This window comes from Dufourea novaeangliae, unplaced genomic scaffold (genome assembly GCF_001272555.1).
Source record: "Dufourea novaeangliae isolate 0120121106 unplaced genomic scaffold, ASM127255v1 scaffold27, whole genome shotgun sequence".
Classification (NCBI taxonomy): Eukaryota; Metazoa; Arthropoda; class Insecta; order Hymenoptera; family Halictidae; genus Dufourea; species Dufourea novaeangliae.
Genome location: NW_015373897.1, coordinates 3,853 through 23,998, shown reverse-complemented (window position 1 = coordinate 23,998; position 20,146 = coordinate 3,853). Strand labels below are relative to the sequence as shown.

At 33.8% G+C, this 20,146-nt stretch overlaps 2 protein-coding genes across 2 annotated transcripts; one reads left to right on the top strand and one right to left on the bottom strand.

The window, feature by feature from the left end:
* Positions 1-13,826: 13,826 nt before the first annotated feature.
* On the bottom strand, positions 13,827-14,522 carry LOC107193379. The gene has a single exon (XM_015582819.1). The coding sequence runs from the start codon at positions 14,520-14,522 to the stop codon at positions 13,827-13,829; it is 696 nt and encodes a 231-aa protein (XP_015438305.1).
* A 1,588-nt stretch (positions 14,523-16,110) lies between these two features.
* Positions 16,111-19,644, top strand: LOC107193385 (ubiquitin-conjugating enzyme E2-17 kDa). Its single transcript, XM_015582825.1, has 6 exons — positions 16,111-16,247; positions 17,595-17,658; positions 17,949-17,980; positions 18,564-18,641; positions 18,723-18,828; positions 18,947-19,644. The coding sequence occupies exons 1-6, from the start codon at positions 16,224-16,226 to the stop codon at positions 19,084-19,086; spliced, it is 444 nt and encodes a 147-aa protein (XP_015438311.1). The 5' UTR covers positions 16,111-16,223; the 3' UTR covers positions 19,087-19,644.
* The last annotated feature ends 502 nt before the right edge of the window (positions 19,645-20,146 follow it).

Genomic DNA, 20,146 nt, shown 5'->3' with positions numbered 1-20,146 from the left:
TGTCATTGTTTTCTTTAACGAGACTAAATGAAATAATATCTTCGTCTACAATTTTATTCACTTGAGGTGTTTCTTACTTTGTGAAATTCCAAATATGGAATCTGACGAATGTGGTGCTGCAGAGTTTGACCTCTGGATATGTGATTATTGCAAATAACTATTTTTTATTTAATGTCAAAAAATGTAATTTTATAACCAAAGTACCTTAATCAATAAGAAGAATAAAACTCTTTTTGGTTTATTTTCCATAAAAACATTATACCTGATCCCAGTGTTCCATATTTGGATACCTACCTATTCTATATTGGGTACAATTGATGTTTTTTTTTTAAATGTTAGTTCCCTAAAAGTATTTTATTTGTTGCGATTGATTTCGCAAGAATGGCATTCAAAAAACGAAATGGTATTCCATATTTAGCTACTTTTTTCTAATAATCAGGACCGAACAAATATACCGGGTGAACCACGAATCGTGATCAGTAGAGATTACTCTGTTATTAGCAGTTCGATCGAAAATGTTTTTATCAGGTATAGCATGGTTTCAAGAGAGATTTAACATGATTATAGCAAATTTTTTGTCAACTCTTTTTTTTCGTGATTTCTTAAGGTCACCTTCAATTTTTTGCAAATGCACTTATAATTTTTATACGCCTAACACGTGTTATGTGATGATACTTACCGAATTCGTCTTGAAATCCTCTAACAGGTAGACGTGAAAAAATTATAGGTGTATTTGCAAAAAATTGAAGGTGACCTTGAAAAATCATGAAAAAAAAGATTTGACAAAAAATTTGCTATAATCACGTTAGAGCTCCCTTGAAACCATGCTATACCTGATAAAAACATTTTCGATCGGACTGCTGATAACAGAGTAATCTCTACTGATCACGATTCGTGGTTCACCCTGTATATTTTGTAGTATGTATTACCCATAAATTCGTGACAGAGACTACACCCTAGATTAACGAAACGATCATTTATACCTACAGCATGCCAAAGGGTCCATCAAACTCTATGCCCCGACTCGTCGCGCAAACTTTCGCTCGATTCCGGACTTCAACTGTTATTTCCGATCGAAAGAAATCCTCGCGTCACAGACGAACAATCGTCTTGGAAGTTCACTCGGCTGTGTCGCTGGGGCTAATAAGGGTGAAGACGATCAACCAGTCGAAACTGTTTCCGGCGGTGTCAACCAAGAAGTGTCGTCGACGTTGGGCGAATGTAAACCAACCGCAATAACGATACCGTTATCGATTTTTAAAACGTGGGTAGCACACGAGTAGGTTTATCGAACGGAGCCCCGCCGCCGCACGATGCGCCGCAATCTTCAACTCGTTCGTCAAGACTAGTGATGGGATCGATACCGATACTAATTGATGATATTCAATCGATTCGATACCAAAGTGCTTAATGGGAAGTATCGATACGTATCGAAATCTTGGGTACATATTTGGTATCAATTCCCGAATCAAAACCCGTACGATACGTACACGAAAGTATCGATACCTTTTGATACCTACACATAAGTATGGATACCTTTTGATACCTACGCGAAAGTACTGATACCTTTCGGTAACATGTTTATTTGAACCGATGAGACATTGGGTCGACAAGAATGTATATTCGGCACTGGAGAGTTTGAATAAACACGCTGCCGGAAGGTACCGATATTTTCGAGCAGGTATCAAAAGGTATCGATATTTTCGAGCAGGTATCAGAAGGTATCGATATTTTCGTGTAGGTATCAAACAAGTATCGATAGTTTTGTATATGTAAGTATCGAAGAAGTATTGATTCTTTGTAATACCTACGTCTTTGATATGTATCAATACCAGATCGAAATTTGTAGAATGGTATCGACAGTATCGATACAGTATCAGTCCCATCACTAGTCAAAACAACTCCGCGTACAACTGTACACTTGATATCTCCCCTGCGTTTGACTGGCTGCGGGTACGAAGTGTGCTACGAACGCGCGACACAGCCGGAGCTAAACAAGAAAATAAGTACGCGTGCAACGGCTCACCGCAAGTATTAAGTTGAGTAATAAGTTTTGAGGGCGCACGTGTAAGGGAATCGGATACATAGTTGGGACAGAAGTAGAAGTTATAGGTGCATAAACCGGAGGAACTGGCTCCAGTACGTGCAGTACAGTTGGCAGCTGAATAGATGATGTGTGGACACGATCGGCAACCTATTCCTGCCATTGAATGATGAGTTGGATATATTGGAAAGTTATGGTTCGCTATCCATCTTCGTAATGTCAACGGAAGCTGAAGAGTGGATAGGATACGGGAACAAGAGGAATTTGGCTCCACTGGGGCCAACTTACTAAAAAACAGATTATCGCAAACATAATACATATACAGCCTTGGCCACAAGTATTAGGCACCTTTGTCATTATAGCTTGCTGAGGAAACTATTTCTTTGAAACCTTTTTATTCTTCATCATTCTTTGTCGGGCAATTCAAAGGAATTTTAAAACAGTTGACAAGGTTTATAGTGAACCATAAAGCAACTGAGCGGTCCATAGTCTACATTTTGTGTTTCTTCTTAAAAGTTACAGTCTGTGAGTGCTGTCAGTACTCGCTGCTAACACACGTCAACTTGTCTTTAGTTTTGCTGTAGATATTTTGGAAGTTAGAAAATTTTGCTTGAAATATACCAAGAAAGAGTGAAGTGAGTGACCATCAAAGTAGGTTAATTCTTTTTTTTAAAGTATAGGGTAAAAGACAGATAGAAATTACTGTGATTGACAGTCACTAGGGCAAAGGCTGTCCCAACAAAATGTTGACAAAATTCATAAAAAAATTATTCTTTTCACATTTCAATGGTTTAATTTCCTCCTAATACAAAAATATTTTTTTTTAAATTCTTATTTTATGGGGTGCTTAACACTTTTGACCAAGGCTGTTGTATAGTTGCATATACGAAATGACAAAGACCCGAAGAGAGGTATATTATAGAATAAGGACTAATTCTTCAATGGTGAAAAGCACTGATATCCTCACAAGGAGAGCACCTAAACTACGGGTCGCTGATTTTAATGAAACGTTTAGAACCTGTGGTAGGCTTCTTCTTCTTTACAAATCACCCATCACATGAAGATAGATACTCCAAAAGTTGTGTGTCATTTGCTTTTAAAGTTTTCCGCGGGACTTAAATACAAGTTATGTTCCCCGATTATTCGCAAGTGTTTTAGCCTCTGAATAATGTCTATGACTTCCACCGTGACAAAGAATAGAATATATTCCAAATACGTCAAAGAATCTTTGGAAGGAACGTAATTGTAATAAACCCTTTTACAGATTAGAACAATTGAGCACCATAACTGGTATTTAACTTACGCGAAACGCTTCAAAAGCAAATAGCTCAAAAAGTTTTGAGTATCTGCCCCCATATAGTATATAACTAACCCCGGGTAAGTTCTAAAGAAGAAGAACCTTTCTTCATGTCCCGAAGTTGGAGCTTTCTCCTTATCAGTAAAACTAATATAATGACGGGAAGAAAGACTATAGGATACCTAAGTAGTTTTTAAGTGTGTAGTCAGAATTGATACTTTATGAACATTATTGCGTTGGTCTAGGTGCATCAGGCAAGGAGGTAATACGGGTAGTTGCATCATGATTCTGACATCAACTTAGAACCTAACTTATGACCTAACCTACGACTTAGAACCTAATTTATGTAGAGGTTTAATAAACAACCTGACGTTTCTAAAAGAAGCTATAAAAAGAACTATATAGTGAGAAATAAAGTAATTGTAGGAGGTGTTCGAATGCTTGCCAGTCAATTACAGTGACTAGCCAATTACACCAATTTACGCACTGAGTTTATATTGATGATAATTTAGCCGCCGGAACCAATGTTAATCACTTTCAGAAATGTTTTATTACAACATTAGAAAAGTATTAAGCATAGCTGACAACCTGCAATATAACCATTTATTTAGACTGAAATTTACAGTGAATTTACGAATGCGTAGTATACACGAATACGTGGAATAGAATAAAATAAAGTTATTTTTACCGCAGTGAAACTCTTATGTAAACATTCGTACTCTACTGATAATTACATAATTTAAAAAAAAATTCTTTTTAGAAGTATGAAGCCACAAAATTCCGTGAAGAGAAATAAAAGTGAACATGACCCAGTTCCACTATCGACGAACTTGTAAACAACAGGGCACTATTGTGTGTCGAGAAAGACATTTTACGATTTATGCACAACAAAGGTATACCTTAGCAAGCCACGTGAATGGTCTAAGTCTAAGTCCTAAGAAAAACTGAGCAATTGTTTCATCGACAGTACATAGTCCATCACTGAAGGTTCATTATAAGTACATAGATACTATAAACAGTGCATCGGAACTTTTTTTCCTATACACAAATCGATGAAAAAATTACGACGTACAATATTTCACGTGATATTAGCATACAGACCATAGACTGTTGCTTCGAAGAACGTAACTTCAAGGAATAGTGAAAATACAAATTTAAAAGATGAAACTAGTTTTACTTGTTGATGATCTATCATTTCTGTGTGGTTTTAATATGTAAGAATTGTGTTTTAGTATGTATAATAAAACAAATGTAGTTAAACGAACAGAACCTCTCTTGTTTTTAGAATTCCTATATGTATTTAAATAGTTTAAATATGTAAGCGATCTCATAATGTGGACCAAATGAGTCACACAAAAATTGTTTAACAATTCTTCAACAATTAACTAAAATCTCAAGTCTGAAAATAACCCAAATCATATTTTTTAACATACAATTTTAAAGCCACTGATAAATTTTAAACTAATTTACGTATTATACATTTAGTTCAATACAAATATAAAATTAGAAATCCAAAGTGACGTTTCCCCCTAGATTTGCTGAGAGCTTGTATTTCAAAAAGTAATAAAAACCGGAATAAATAAAGTAAAATTGTATTTGTAATGAAACTGCGAGATATATTTATTATTTTATGAATGTAAATTTTAACATCGGTTTATCATTATGTGCAGTGTAAATAACTTCGTCCTCGACTTGATAAATAATGTAAGATCGTGATCGTGAGCTCATAATGTATACGCAGACTACCTACATATCATGTTTTACGGTACCGACTAAGTAACCAAATTCGGATAACGATTTAAATCGTGATACAATAATTTTCGAGGTTACAAAATGCTTACCCGATTGTACTCGATCCACTAAATCCGCTTTCACCGTTTACAGGGCCTTCGACATAAAGCTCCTGACGATCCTCACTCTCTATAAAGACCAAAGGGATAATTCGAGGCTCTTGATCCCTATATCTTTCTGTCTGCGTTCTAAAGAGTACAATTATTGTAGTATTTTTTAACAAAAGTTTTTAGAATTCTGTCAGTTTGAAGAATTAATCATTACGATAAGGAAATCATCAGAAAACAAAACTATTTTCTTTTAATCTACTCTAATTTATCTTTGTTGTAGTAATGAAGTACATTTATTTCGAGTGACAAAAGTTTGTTATTACTTCATACGTAAATAATTCGCGAAAATATTCAAGTTACTTTGATTTTATAAAAAAATATTGAGATTGTTTCAATTTTCTCACGAGAAACATGTTTCTGCAGGTAATGTGTTCAAGCTTAAAACCATTATGAAAGTATCATAATTAAATTATTTTTATGTTTTGCTTGAAATTCTAAAGATTAAGTTAAATCTATTCTAAACATCGCTGCGACTGAATTAAAAAAGATTACATCAATTCTCGTGACATAAAAATAATTTAAAGTATCGAACTTAATCATTTACTACACATTGGGAATTGACAAATTTTTGTCGAAATTTTCTTTTTTTGATAAACCGTTAGAAATACCTCAAATATCATAAAATTAGTAATAATTTACACGTATTAGGATAATATTTTCTAAATATTTCAGCTTTTAACAAATAGATATGAATTTACGATTTACCCTAAAGGAACTAACATAGCTTCGGCGAATTCTAAAATGTTCCCTGCCACGATAATGTTAGGAGTTAAAGCATCTAGAAAAACTTCACCCAGCGTCATCGTTTCAGAGGTGTTCACGAAATTTGAAGTCATCTGAACGGGCTCGGTTTCAGCGTCTGCAGAAGTTGTAATGCGAGTAGTCCGATTCCTAGTCTGATCTTGGCCTGCAACGAAACCCGTCTGTGGTACGTTGCACACGCGTCGATAAATGTTACACGCGTAACTGGATTTTCGACTTGTACACGAGAAAGATATCAAACAATATTTATATTTTCGTTTTTCTTTTTACGAAACAGAGTCGTGTAAACCTTCCCGTTTTGAGGATAGAAAAAAGATTGAATAGTATAACAAAGTTTATCTATTTTTTTATGGATTTACCTTTCTAGCAAATGCTATACATATAATACCCCGCAGAATTCTGTATAATTTTATTTTTTTTCACTGGAATTGTATGATGTTTTTACATACATTAACTCTGTTAAATATATTACATATGTACACAAGTACCTACTGAATAAATAGTATTTAAAAACTGAAGTGTACATAAAAAGTTTGGTACTTCTTAATAAAGCTTAGCCTGTTTTTGGTCACACACATTTTCTGAATACCATACTACATTACTATGATATATAAAATGTTTAAGAGTCGTTAAAAAATAATTTTCTTATACTCTCACGATGCATTGTTGCACTTACGAAAACTGTAAATCCTTAAGAAAGTGGACACCCACGTTTATTTACGTGTGGAATCTTTTCTGCCTTCAATGAAATGTAACATTATCGTCTAAGTCAACAATGTGATTCACCCTATACAGACACACCTGTATATAAATCCAATTAAAACTATTAGTTATTTCATTTAAAGACTGATCACAAATGTTACAGTCCATTATATGGGAACTGTAAGTTCTTTAATTAGCATATGATCCATTAATCTTGATTGTTTGTTCTATAATTTTTCAAAAACCAACCATTTGTTCACGAAATAGACAAATTTATAATATTACTCCAACAGTAACATATGAGTAGAGTATGCTTCGCTAACAATATATTTCACATTTCAATATAATACTATTACCCGCATAAGGTGATCGCTATCATCCCTAATCCAGACACCCCCATAATCAACGATTGACAATACTGAGTATATTACCGTTCGTTGTATTCGAGGTCGAAGGTTCTTCAGAATCAAATGCCGTGAAACAATTCGAAGGGTTACGATGGGTATCGTACCATTGCGTATCGACCATAAGGTTTTCTGTCCAGTCAACTGAATCCTCATCTTCCGCTGGACTTTCATTGATCGAGGCCGCTGACGAACAATATTCGGTCAACAGTTTCATCCGAACAAACGTAAATACAGAAACTTGACTGTAGTGTTGTTCCGAATCATTTGGTCACGAAGGAGTAAGTATAATAAAAATTTACCGCTAGAAGTCTCCAGTATCGTACGATTTACCAAGCTCTCCGTGATCCCAAAGACATCAGAAACACGACTGTTCGTTTCTCTTTCGGACCTGACCACGGTCTTCGGTCTCATTAAACGCTTCAGGAACGAGACACTCGGTAGCTTCGATCTAATCTGTTCATCATGAACGCTAAACGGGATTTCGTTCGAAAGCGAAAGCCAATTTCACGATGCATGTGAATGAATTAAGATCGACAAATACGGTCCAGTCGACTCTTTAATGCAGTCAGAAATTAATTTAAGAAGAATACGAACAAACGTAAAATGGCCAACTTGATCGCCAAAATAAAAACACACGTTGATGAATGACATAACAAACGACAAATTTTATGAAAAAGTAATTTTTTAGAAGTTACTATTCATGTCTCAAAATTTAGTTATTATTGCTTACTTGCTAAAATGTGTCTACAATCTGATCAAACCAACAAAGACTGACTTTATAATAGTGGTCCATATCTGCTAACCTTATTTCTATCACTAATGATAAAAAATAGCAATTTCACAATTATATACACACTGTACAAAATATTTTGAAAGGAAGCTGCAGACTTCGATTCTGTATAGAACATGTTAAAATAAGCAGAATGAATTTCAGTCAACATGAAAATGAATATTTCTTAGAGTTTTGAATAGTTTGCAACTATTTATGCGAATACCAGTTTCAGTAAACAGATTTCCGAAAATGGGTATAAAACGAATGTTTATTATCTGTATACAGAGTTTCAACGTTTTCAAGGAATATACACATGAAAATTAGATGAAGTTTTATTACCATATTTGTTTCATTGTATTTCGCGCAGTCGCATATGCTGTAAAATCGTAAATATGCGCTGTCTAGTTATGAGTCATGCATTGCTCTTCTAAACAAGATTATGGGATATAGATGCGGTATACGTTACATCACTGGCAATGAAAATACGGAAGAAATTTAACATCGGTGCTCGACTCACGAAAATCGTGCCTTTGAATGGATGAGAAACTCACACAGCATTGTCTCTCATAGTACAATATACCTACGGGCTGGTTTATAGCTTAGTCAGTAATAATTTTTAATATTCTTGGTATAAGTATATCCTTGCTGTGTCATCGTTTAATTATCTTGTAATTCACGCTCGTGGTCGTCGAATATAAACTGCATTAATAATTTGCATTTCTGCGCACCAGAACACGTGACCCATAACTCGGAAAATATACATTTATTTTGGCACAACCGTTGACTGAAACTTTCCTTTTAATATTTAATTTAATTATACTGTTCACCGTGAATGTTCGTAACTCAACATCCTATATATATGTCATTTTCCTTCTGTACCAAACACTTATCGCTGACAAGTTATCAGTTTCGAATACAAAAAGTAAACAATTTCCTCGTATTATTTAACCTCTTCAGAGACGAATTTATTAAGATCAGAAAGAATATTTTCTTCATTTCTCGACTGAATTCGATTAAAATATATTTATAAATATTAGCGACAATCAATTGGAAGAATTTCTTTTTTCGTTGCTGAATTTCCTAGTGAATATTTAATTACAGTTTCGGAATGATGCTTAATCGAAAGGAACACTAAACGTACACGTACGTGCCAGTGTCCCTCAAAAGGTTAATTCACCCAGCTAAACTGGCCCATAAACTGTGTGTTATAAGAAACAGTGACAAAATGTCTAATTTATATTCTTCTTTTTTAGATGAAGCTTCCTATAGCCTTTATACGAAAATCAAACATCGAATTTCGAAATACGAATAACGATCAAATCCTCAGTAAAAGAAGCATGAAATAACAAAAAGTCCAAAACTGCTATTTATCGAGATGTAAACGATATATAATAAATTACAATAGAAACGTACAAAATACAATTCTACCAATAGTATCGAAGAAAAATAATAAAACTTGTAAGTCTCAATCAATATCTACTTTGAATTTCATACATGTATCTCACTGCTTTTCTTTATTCAGAGTCAGACCTCTTTTAAAAACTGAGTTTTAAAACACTTTCTTTCCGTAAAGTAATTTAAGCTGATCAAGTTAAGTACTGTATAATCTCAGGGATACAGAGAAATCCACAAACAATCTTATACTTTTAATATCAAAATAAAAGATCACATCATTTTTAAACGTTCCATTCTTCTAGTACGTAAACGGATTTTTGGAATCTTCATGCATCTACAAAGTTTCTTTAAAACACTAATATAACCCATTGATTGATTTTTCTTATAGGACATTCATACCAGTCTATCTGAATACACAAGTTCATGGACAATTATTGCAAAACATTGAGAAGATTCAGATTTACTTCATTTTCTATAGCAACAGATAACCAAATAGAATATCATATCTAACCTTCTTGGTTATGCTACTCCCGATAGATGGTTTTACGTTCTTAATGTCCTTATGAACAGAGACTCGCGAGTTTGATGCATCCGCGGCGTTCGTCGCAGGGATTTCGAAGGAAGACACGTTACTTCTCGTCGAGGATCCATCGTTATTCATTGCCACGTTCAGAATATCCACAACACGGTACGCGGAAAATAGACACTGGCCCCGTAAGGTTACTTGTCAATTTTCACATTTTACGGTTTGACATTATTTGCCCCTTCTCTACGACCGTCGTTTTTCCACGGATACCGATTTCGTTGTTTTCCTTCGCTCGTATTTACTACTCGGTATTTAACATTAAACCTGCAACTACCGGTCAAATGACCGGTTTTACCGTTTTAATTCCTATCTCTCTGAAGGGTTCGGTAGGTTTAGTGTTAACCCTTTCGAGACTGACGGGACAACACGTCTAAAGGTGACTTTCACAATGTCTACTGAAATATATGCTCTAAAATTCAATTATTATATTTATCTTAATAAATAACGTTTATTGTATAGTTATATAAATATATTTATAAGTATATTAATAAAGATTATAAAGGAAAGGGTATACTGATTGTTTGCCAGCCGAAATGGAAAAACGGACGGTATGTTCAAGCTGTAGAGTTGAACTCTATATTAAATGTTTTACACCTTACAATTCATAATGTTATAATTAATTACCTTATTCTATTAACCAATTAGTAAGAAATTTCAATGAACAAACTCATTTTTCAGGTGTTATAATTTTTTTCTGTCAACTCAATGGTAGATCAACATTTGGTCACATCAATAGAGACTTTTGGGGATATATGATCCCATTGTGAAGTCCAATTTTTTTCTTCACATTTGAGTGTATTGTAGCGAGTACTATTATATTGTTGAGTTCATTGTTAAAAAAAGCCGTCTCGAAAGTGTTAAACACAGTACCTATACTACTTGAAGAAGAATATTCACAGTATAATATACAGTGAATAGAAACAATATTTACACATCCGTCTACCCCATACGTATAACATACGTTGCATATTTACTTAATGTTGATGTCAGAATTAACAATTATAATTTATGTTAGTATAAACCTTGATTTACATACTTGAGGCTAGAATGCATTCAACTGAGAAATTATTATGATCGTTTATATAAAGTTGTTATTTCTGGACTTTACAGAAAAACGTTCGTAAAAAATCAGTTCAATTTATGCATAACGGATTAAAGCTAATAATAAGATCACCTACGTATCCGATAAAGTATTAACTTATTATAAACAAGTTTATATGATATAAATATTGATTTTGGAGGAACACCAATGATGTTAATATATGCACACTTGAAGTAAACTATGCATAATTTCTCTATTAATTTATCAAAATTTATATTAAGATAAAATATAAATAATATTTCTAACATTACATACTTTCTTGAGTAATTGTACATACACAGAATCGAATGGTAAGTAGGTATTTAAAAGATTGGCTCTGTAATTCGGATTGAAAGCCGAAAATTTGTTAAGAATCTATTCCAAATAAAGTATTACCTAAATTGCTATTGCTTTTTCTCTTCATTGAAACATAATTATACGACTAAAAAAATGATTTATCATAATACACAGGAGATAATTGAACCGTGTGAAAACGGAGTACTATTGTGCTATTCTTGAAAACTTTCTGTTAAATCGAACTATAACAACAAATGAAAGAAATTTACGCTTGTTGAAAGCTTAAAGTTATTCATAATTTAAAAAAGCAACACCGATGTATAGAAAAACAACCTCTTCTTCTTAAAAAATATTGTTCTTCTGCCAGCACTAGAAGAAAGTAGTAAAAGTAAAATGTCAATTATAAGTTTTTGAATTGTTTAGAACGCGGAGTTAAAAAGTTCCGTGAAAAACGCGTTAAAAGTTGAAACGTTCACACGTATACCAAAAAAAATTAGAAAGCATGTATATATTTCCAATTTGCTGTTTATAAGCGATAAAATAAACCTTCCACTTCATAAAATCCATTTTTCTCTAATTTTCTAAATTGTTCTCCCCTTTTTGAACAAGTTTTTACGTTCGTCTACCCTGACTTCTGAAATTTTCAACACTTGCGAAATTGTTATGTTTCTTTGATCGAACAAAAACCAGAGCATCTAAAGAAACGCTGCATTGATGATTTTTGCTCCGTTTTACATGCGTGTAGAGGCAATTTACTATACAAGTGCACTATAACTGTGATTATTGATCAATTAAATTATCAATTAAGTAAAAGTTAAACCGTTGTGATTCCGTTTTGGAATACTTTGAATACCCATATTTAATCTTGTTATCGATCTAAACTAAATTTATCCGCATTACACATTTAAAATTATTGATAAAATGAAGAAAAATTTTTCGATTTTGTGAATTAGAAATACGGAGTAGTCCCATTAATATATACCTTAAAACATGACTATAACAAAATGTTATTCCGTATGAAAAAAATATTGTGAACATATAATACTTTCTACTTAAATATCGTGTAAATGTAACGTGTCCCAAGCGAGTATTTATAATACCTTTGAACCATAGATTAGTCCCTTTTTACTATATTGAACCTATAATAGTCAAAAGACTGACTTTAAGTCAATAACCGTAGGAAGGAATGTACTTTCGAAATTTCTATCTCGAAGTGAAATCTTCGTGACAGAATGTTTTGCACGAAATAACAGAGAACAAAACCGTTCATTGTTGCTGGAAGAAATTGACAATTCGGAGTATGTACACTGGTTTAGAAGACATGGCGATGGAGGAGGCAATGATTGTGGGACGCTGACGTATCGCCGTGTCATTCGAGTAACGATTAACGAGAAACAATCCGCTTACCTGATAAGTGTACGGTGCACAGGATACGACAAATTCTCTGCTCATAATAGAAGAAACTCGTTGCGGTTGTAAAATCCAGCTGATGGATTTTAGGCAAGTGTCAAAATGCCGGTGGCGCCATCTTGAACTCGTCTGGAGTCGAGGTCGTCAAGCTGTCACGAGGAAAGATTCTCGATTTCTCGCGAGCACAAGTGCCATCCTTGGCTCTTTCACGCTATGATGGAATCACGCTTGACTCACCAGGACTGTACGCCTTCGTTAAAACCCCGAAACGTTACGAGGAATACGAACAAATCCGTTGTCAGACCACAGTACAAGTCACCAACACACAACACACTTTTCACGCTGTTATCAGGAAAAATGATCCATCGAATTAATCACCAATGCTTCCTATTGGACGGTATCGTTACGAATGCTCGGAGAGTCAAATGGCGCACACCCAAACACTTCTTATGAGCCTTCACGGTACTTTTATACGATACGGATTACGGCATTATACCACTTTACTACGCCATTTTCAGTGTGCAGTTTCCAATCCGACTGCAATACGAACGATCTACCACTCGCGTCTACTGGCAAGTGCCGACTGCCGCCAATCACGATCACCAAACGAGTAATAATCATGGCGACTTAGTGTTTGCGGAACTAGCGCCACCACTGAATTCGTTTGAATCACAACATGACCCCTGTCGGTAACGTAACCTGCGCCGACGTTTTTTCTTCATTTTTGTTTCTGCGAACCCATATCTATATCTTATTTTATTTATTAATTTGAATAAAGTGATCATGAAAATACGATTTTGGAAAAAAAAACTTTACATTTTTCTTTCCTTCAAATAGATTGTTCTCGTGACTTGGTGCGAAACGCTCGTCAAACATCTTCGATCGGTTAAAAATAAACTCAATGAAAAAGTTTCTGAGCGACCTTGAAGTCGAAAGGAGTTGTGTAATCTGAATACTTCTTCTAAATTTTATACTTGCAAATATATATATATATATGTAATTACAATGTCGAGAGGTAAGCCTGGATTTGTTACTACTTCATAGCATTTTGTAATAATCATTACTCCAGCGTACAGTACATTTTGTGTTTTTGACAGAATATTGTGTATGTTCAACATGAACACAACTATAAATTGTAGTTTTGGTTTGATGTCATTACAAATAAACAATAACTATTTACGGTAATCGTCAGATCTTGAGCAAGTTCCAACTTTTGGGCAAGTTATTTTACATTTTGTACTCCCCATGCTTGTCTCTCCGCGCGGTGGGTACTTTGAAGATGGATGCTTCTTTTTTATTTGTGGCTCAATCACTATATTTCGGGGTATTAATATGTCATTCCACGGAATTTCAACGTCATTGTTGACACAAGCTTCTTCTGGCGGTGCTTGTATCTCTATCGGTTTCTCGAGCACAAGATCATTCCATGGAATCTCTAATGTGGAATCACAGCTTTCAGGGTTTGCCAGAGTTGATTGTACGATTTCGGTAACTATTAAATCTTTCCATGGTAGAGCCATAGTGCCCAGAGATTCATCTTCTATAGGCTCCTTCCCAGTATCCTCTTCAACTAACTCCTGGTGAGTATTTAAAGGAGTCAACGAATCCTCTTGACGAATTTTCATGCCAGCTGACGGTAATGCGATATCTCTCCATGGCAATTCGATTTTTGAATCACATAATAAAGACACACATGAGAATTCTTTGCGTAAATCCCTCATGTATGGTTCGTGATACATTTCTTCCTCCGGGTTGTACACGAGTGTTTGCCGTTTCCTCTTACACTGTTCTTTATTCTTCTGTTGTGGCTTCTGAAATTTCTGCCTAACGCAGTAACATCCTTTTACTTTCCTTCTTTCTTCAGTCATAGTAATCAGTTATTACGATATATGTATAATGTATAACAATATTAAGATGTAAATATATGTTACGATGATACTTGTCAATTTTCTGACATTGTCTAACCTCGTGGGTAGTTAATATGGACATTTTTTTGTTTTGTTTTATTTTGTTTTGATATACATACAAAGCATAATATTGATATAGCCTAATTATTTGTAAATTGCCTGTCCCTTACAAAAAATGTTTAACATAATACAAATTTCCAATACAGTAGACATTTGTTTCCTGCACTAGTCGGGGCTCTAGAGGGCCAGAATTCCAGGAACCGTACAGGAATCGGTGGCCAGTTACCCGAGCGCTTTCCCCACCACTCGGCCGTTCAGTCGTGCGACACAGCTACATATAGGGTGGGCTGGATATGCGCACTTTACGGTTACATTAATTATCTCCGTTATTTTTAGAGATGTCAGAAAAGTTTATTCACAGAAGTTGTTCAGTATGAAGAGGGCTATTATTTAGCAGTAACAAGTTTTTCGTAGGTGGATTATCTTGTAAGTTTTCAAAGTTAATTATGTTATATTTATTAATGATATTGAAATATTATAGAATACAATACTTTTATTACATAAATCGATTCTTCCAAACATTCTGCGTAATAAAGTATTAAGGTATTATGTGAAAAAGGTAATAAATCGTGACATATTTTAGTAGCAAATATCTAGCTTGGTTAGCATCTTTTACCCATTATGTGTGATCCGCGAGACAAGAAGCAATCAAATTACCACCAATATTCATTGCACCAATAAAAACATTATTAACCCTTTACACTCGGAATTTCTAATTTTCGATTCATTTTGTCGCCTCAGAGGCAACAGTCGAGTGCAAAGTGTTAAAACAGTATTATGTACATTTCGCTTTCTGTGATGAGATATGCGTGTTAAACGCGACACCGTATATGTTCCGGCCTGAGCGTACTGGGCGACAGAGTAGGGTACACGCACATGTGTGAGAAATACGTGTAAGAAAGGGGCGTGGCTTCTGTACAGATAACGGTGGTGCAGGAAACGAATGTCTACTGTATTTACGATTTCTTAACTTATGATACCATTATAGTCCTTTAGTTTCTTAAAATTATATATGTTGCAGAATGTGAATATTACTATTTCAAACTTCCTGTCTGGACTTTTTCCTTGAAAATATGTATAATTTAATGATTTAGGAAACGTATGAAACTTGTTCGGACATCGTTGGATTGAACAAGTGCATAGGCACATGGATGCGCATGTGTACGTATATGTATAAAGAAATATGAATACAATCCGTTTCAATCACACAATTGACGAATCGTTCGTACTTTTCATCGCGACATCTACCGACAAACCGGGGTATAATGTTAAAAATCCACTAGTTGCCGATAAAAGGAAATCCGTGGTGGCTCTGCCTTAATTCACAATATAAGATCCAGGAATATGTACAAAGACACCCTTCTTTTCTGAAATGTCTACATTATAAAATTTAGTACATGAAATAAGCATAAGCACAATCGAAAATACTTTACTTGAGTACCTGAAAGACACTGAAAGAATACTCAATAGTGTTTGATTTGACGCACGCAGTAGGACTACGTTTAGAAGGCAGCCATCTTGCAATCCCTAATCAAAGATCTTCGGCTAGCGGCTATCGCTGTCTGGTTTTCAGCCAGTTAATATCAACACACAGTTCATCAAATGGCTTTAAAACGAATTAATAAGGTACGTGGATGGTTAGCGGTGTTCGTTTTGTACAAAGACAGTCAGGTGTTGATGTGATGTGTGCCAAATGCGGTTGAACGCCCTTAACGATTTTGCAGTGAAGCAATGTGAGCCAGCATTGAAAATCATGCTGGCTTTTCCCAATTTTTTTGCATTCTTCGATTGTGCTTTGATTTACTTGAGTACGCGTTTATCTCGACACAGTGCATTGCGCACGCAGCACAGTGCCACTTTGTGCCAGTGAATGCATCTAAGGTGACAGTGAAAATCTAAAAAAATTTTAAGTGGCTAGCCGATAAATTACCGGAAGTAACGTAAAACCGTGCGTTACATACATCTATATACATATACATGTATGCATAGAGCTATAGATAACTCGGAAATTACGAAAATTTCATTAGTGCATTTATACTCCATTTATGGAACGAGTTGGTACCATCATTTTTTGTGTGACCACTGCCATTCATTTCGATGCATATCATGATTCTCACCATGTGGCTATAGACCACGTTAGTGTGACAAACTGAATGATTCAGGACTGATATAATTGTACATGTTGCATGCCAGAGATTTAGCATATCAGTTATTATGTTTTTCATTAGTCATATCATGATTCATAGTAGAAAGATAAAAGAACGGAATGTTTTAAGTGTAGCACCTTTCGAATGAGCACCTAGAATTCCATAATTTACTGTATTCTTATTCTGTTATCAGGCAGCACAAATAATACACATAGTTTGTATGTATCACTATATATATATTATATATATATTATATATACTATATATATATTATATATATAATATATATTGAATAATAATTAATGTAACTGTTTCATTTAATTACGACGACTACTCACATTTACATTATTATAATGTATAAGCTAAGGTTCTTGTACTTTTCCTTCTTATTAATTTTACTTAGCCTTAAGGAATTCATTTATATATACCTTATGTATGAATGAATCAGTTTAAGTTATGCTTTTAAAATATGTATTGTAATATGTATATTCATGTATCTTATAATGTATACATATATAAGAATGTTCTAGAATACTTTGTTTACTTCTGTAGTTAACATTATATTTTCATTCAAATCTATATATACAAAGGTCTTCACTTAAAGGAATATGATGCAATGCGTGATATAGCCATTTTGTAAAGTATATATTTGTCTAAACGAAGCACTATTTGAAAACATCATAAGTAGGTTTTTTAAGCTTAAAAATATGAAATAAGCACAAAAGAGCTGAGGCTTGAATTATTGATTAAGATATCTATGTACCTATAAGTTGTAATTAAGTAATTTTTCATTTAAATTCTAAGTAGAACTTTTTTTCTTACTCAGGAACTTCAGGACCTTGGTAGAGATCCACCGGCGCAATGCTCTGCTGGTCCTGTAGGAGATGATTGTAAGTTTCTTCATTATGCTATCAATAAATATTAAAATAATTTATTGTATGCATTTGTAGTGATTAAAATATGCAAAATTATAATTTTTCATCATTGAAGTATAATAATACTAAAGTTCAGATAAATACTCTATATTTTATTAATTCACCATTTACATTTTTTAATCTTCTTTAACAAAACCAGAAGCTTGCTATTTGAATATTTTGTTGTAACTTACTATTTTCTTTTATCCTCATAAAAACACATAATTAAATATAATTTCTTTATTGAATCATATAATTGCTTTCAGTATTCCATTGGCAGGCAACTATTATGGGACCAGTGAGTATACATTCATTTTCATGTTTTGTTTCACATGAATTAATTAATATTAATCAGTTAAGAATACATGTATTTCTTAAAAATTTCATAGTAATGTAAGCATAAATATAATTTGTGAGTATTATTTCCATATATTTTCGCTTTCACTCTGATCACTAAAGGTAATTTTCCAGTAATGAAATTTATGGTGTACTGTGTGTAATTAATAGTTTTATTTCAAAAACATAACCTAATGCATGTACCATGTACTTTAATAGTTTCACAAAAGTTGAACTAATTTTCACTTGTGTGAAGTTGTATACTACAGTTCCACTTTAAATAATATTTATATCATGGATATTTGTTTTTGCAGTTACATTTAATTATTTTTATTGTTGACTTTCATTGATACTATAATGTAACTTACCAATAAAGTATAATAAATTGAGAAATGCAATTTATGACTTTATTGTTTTATTTGTTTTAACATTTCATGAAACATGACTTTATGTATTGTCAAAATAAGTAAAAATTATATTTATTTAATATGGTAAAAATAAGACTTTAGTGCAAATGTAATAAAAATAAATATTACTATTTTCAGCCTGACAGTCCATATCAAGGAGGAGTATTTTTCCTTACAATTCACTTCCCCACAGATTACCCATTCAAACCACCTAAGGTATGTAAATTAAATAAACAATAACGTTATATAATATAGTAGTGTGTAAACAGCATATTAATTCAATGCATGTTTGTACAGGTTGCTTTTACAACTAGAATTTATCATCCAAATATTAACAGTAATGGAAGTATTTGTTTGGATATTTTAAGATCGCAATGGTCCCCAGCACTCACCATATCAAAGGGTACATAAATTTACAAATATAATTTAAGAAAACAAAAAGAAGAATGAAGTCTATTGGTTAACAATGCAGTCTTGCTTTTGTTTGTTATTTTAATCCAGGAAACTTCTTAATTTTTTAGTGTTACTATCAATATGCTCTTTGCTCTGCGATCCAAATCCAGATGATCCTCTGGTACCAGAGATAGCAAGGTTATACAAAACTGACAGGGAGAAGTACAATGAATTGGCACGTGAATGGACGCGCAAGTATGCCATGTGATGCGCCAACCTCCGTTGACTTCAACATCTAAAAACCACCAACAAGCAGCCCCAGCCTATTGCCACTTATGCATCAGCACCGATTGAAATTAGTTATGGCTCGTCTACTTTTAAACTTAAGCCAGCACTCGGGCTCGAAGAGTGCTCAGACAAACGTGGTCGATCTGAAATCCCCTTCGTCCTGAGAGGCCTGCGAATATTGAGACGTTGCCACAATGGCAATTGAGGCAATTTTAAAGGTGGTCACATAACATTATATATATAAATCAGGAAAAAAAAAGAAATATGTCCGCTTTGATTTTCATAAATAAAAATGGAAGTAAAATATAGGAGAGTGAAAGTAGGATTTGTATTTGAATTTAATAGTTTAATTTCGAATTATTATGCTTATAATACCGTAATATTATGTACCTACTTTCTCAGTGAAATGAAAACCTTTGAACTGACAGCACACCAATTGTTAGTTTTAACGCAAGTGAGCAATGTTTGCCCGTCCCTTGGAACGATGCAGTCACTTTTTTGTAAGACTGGGCTATATATAAATACTACTGAAACTATACCTGTATGTTTTGTTCAATTATTAAAATTCCTCACCTATCTAACAAATTCTACGAGTAACTCGAAATTTGTGGTTTGGTTCCTGTGTGTGTGTAGTAGTTTAATTATGCATATCGTTAATCGATAAATCGGACTATACAACTTGAAATAATTAAAAATTGCAAGTAATAGACAATTTTTTTAGAGACTCATCTGACCTCCGCGACACAAGTGTCTACCGTTCATGGGTCTGTACGATACTAATACCAATCAAAGGCATTCACAATTTTTTATGGTGGGAGTTTAACGGTCTTTCGACTTTATTTACGTACTAGAAAATATGTAGTCATCGATGTCACTATTTATCGATAAATGATGGGAGCGAATTATATTTTGTTTGGATTCTTACATAAAACGCATTACGGAATAGATAAGAACTGTTTCAAGGAGCCCTAGAGCTTAACGGACGGATTTGTAAAATCCTCCGAATTCATTTTATATTAATGCGTCATATTACCAGCAAA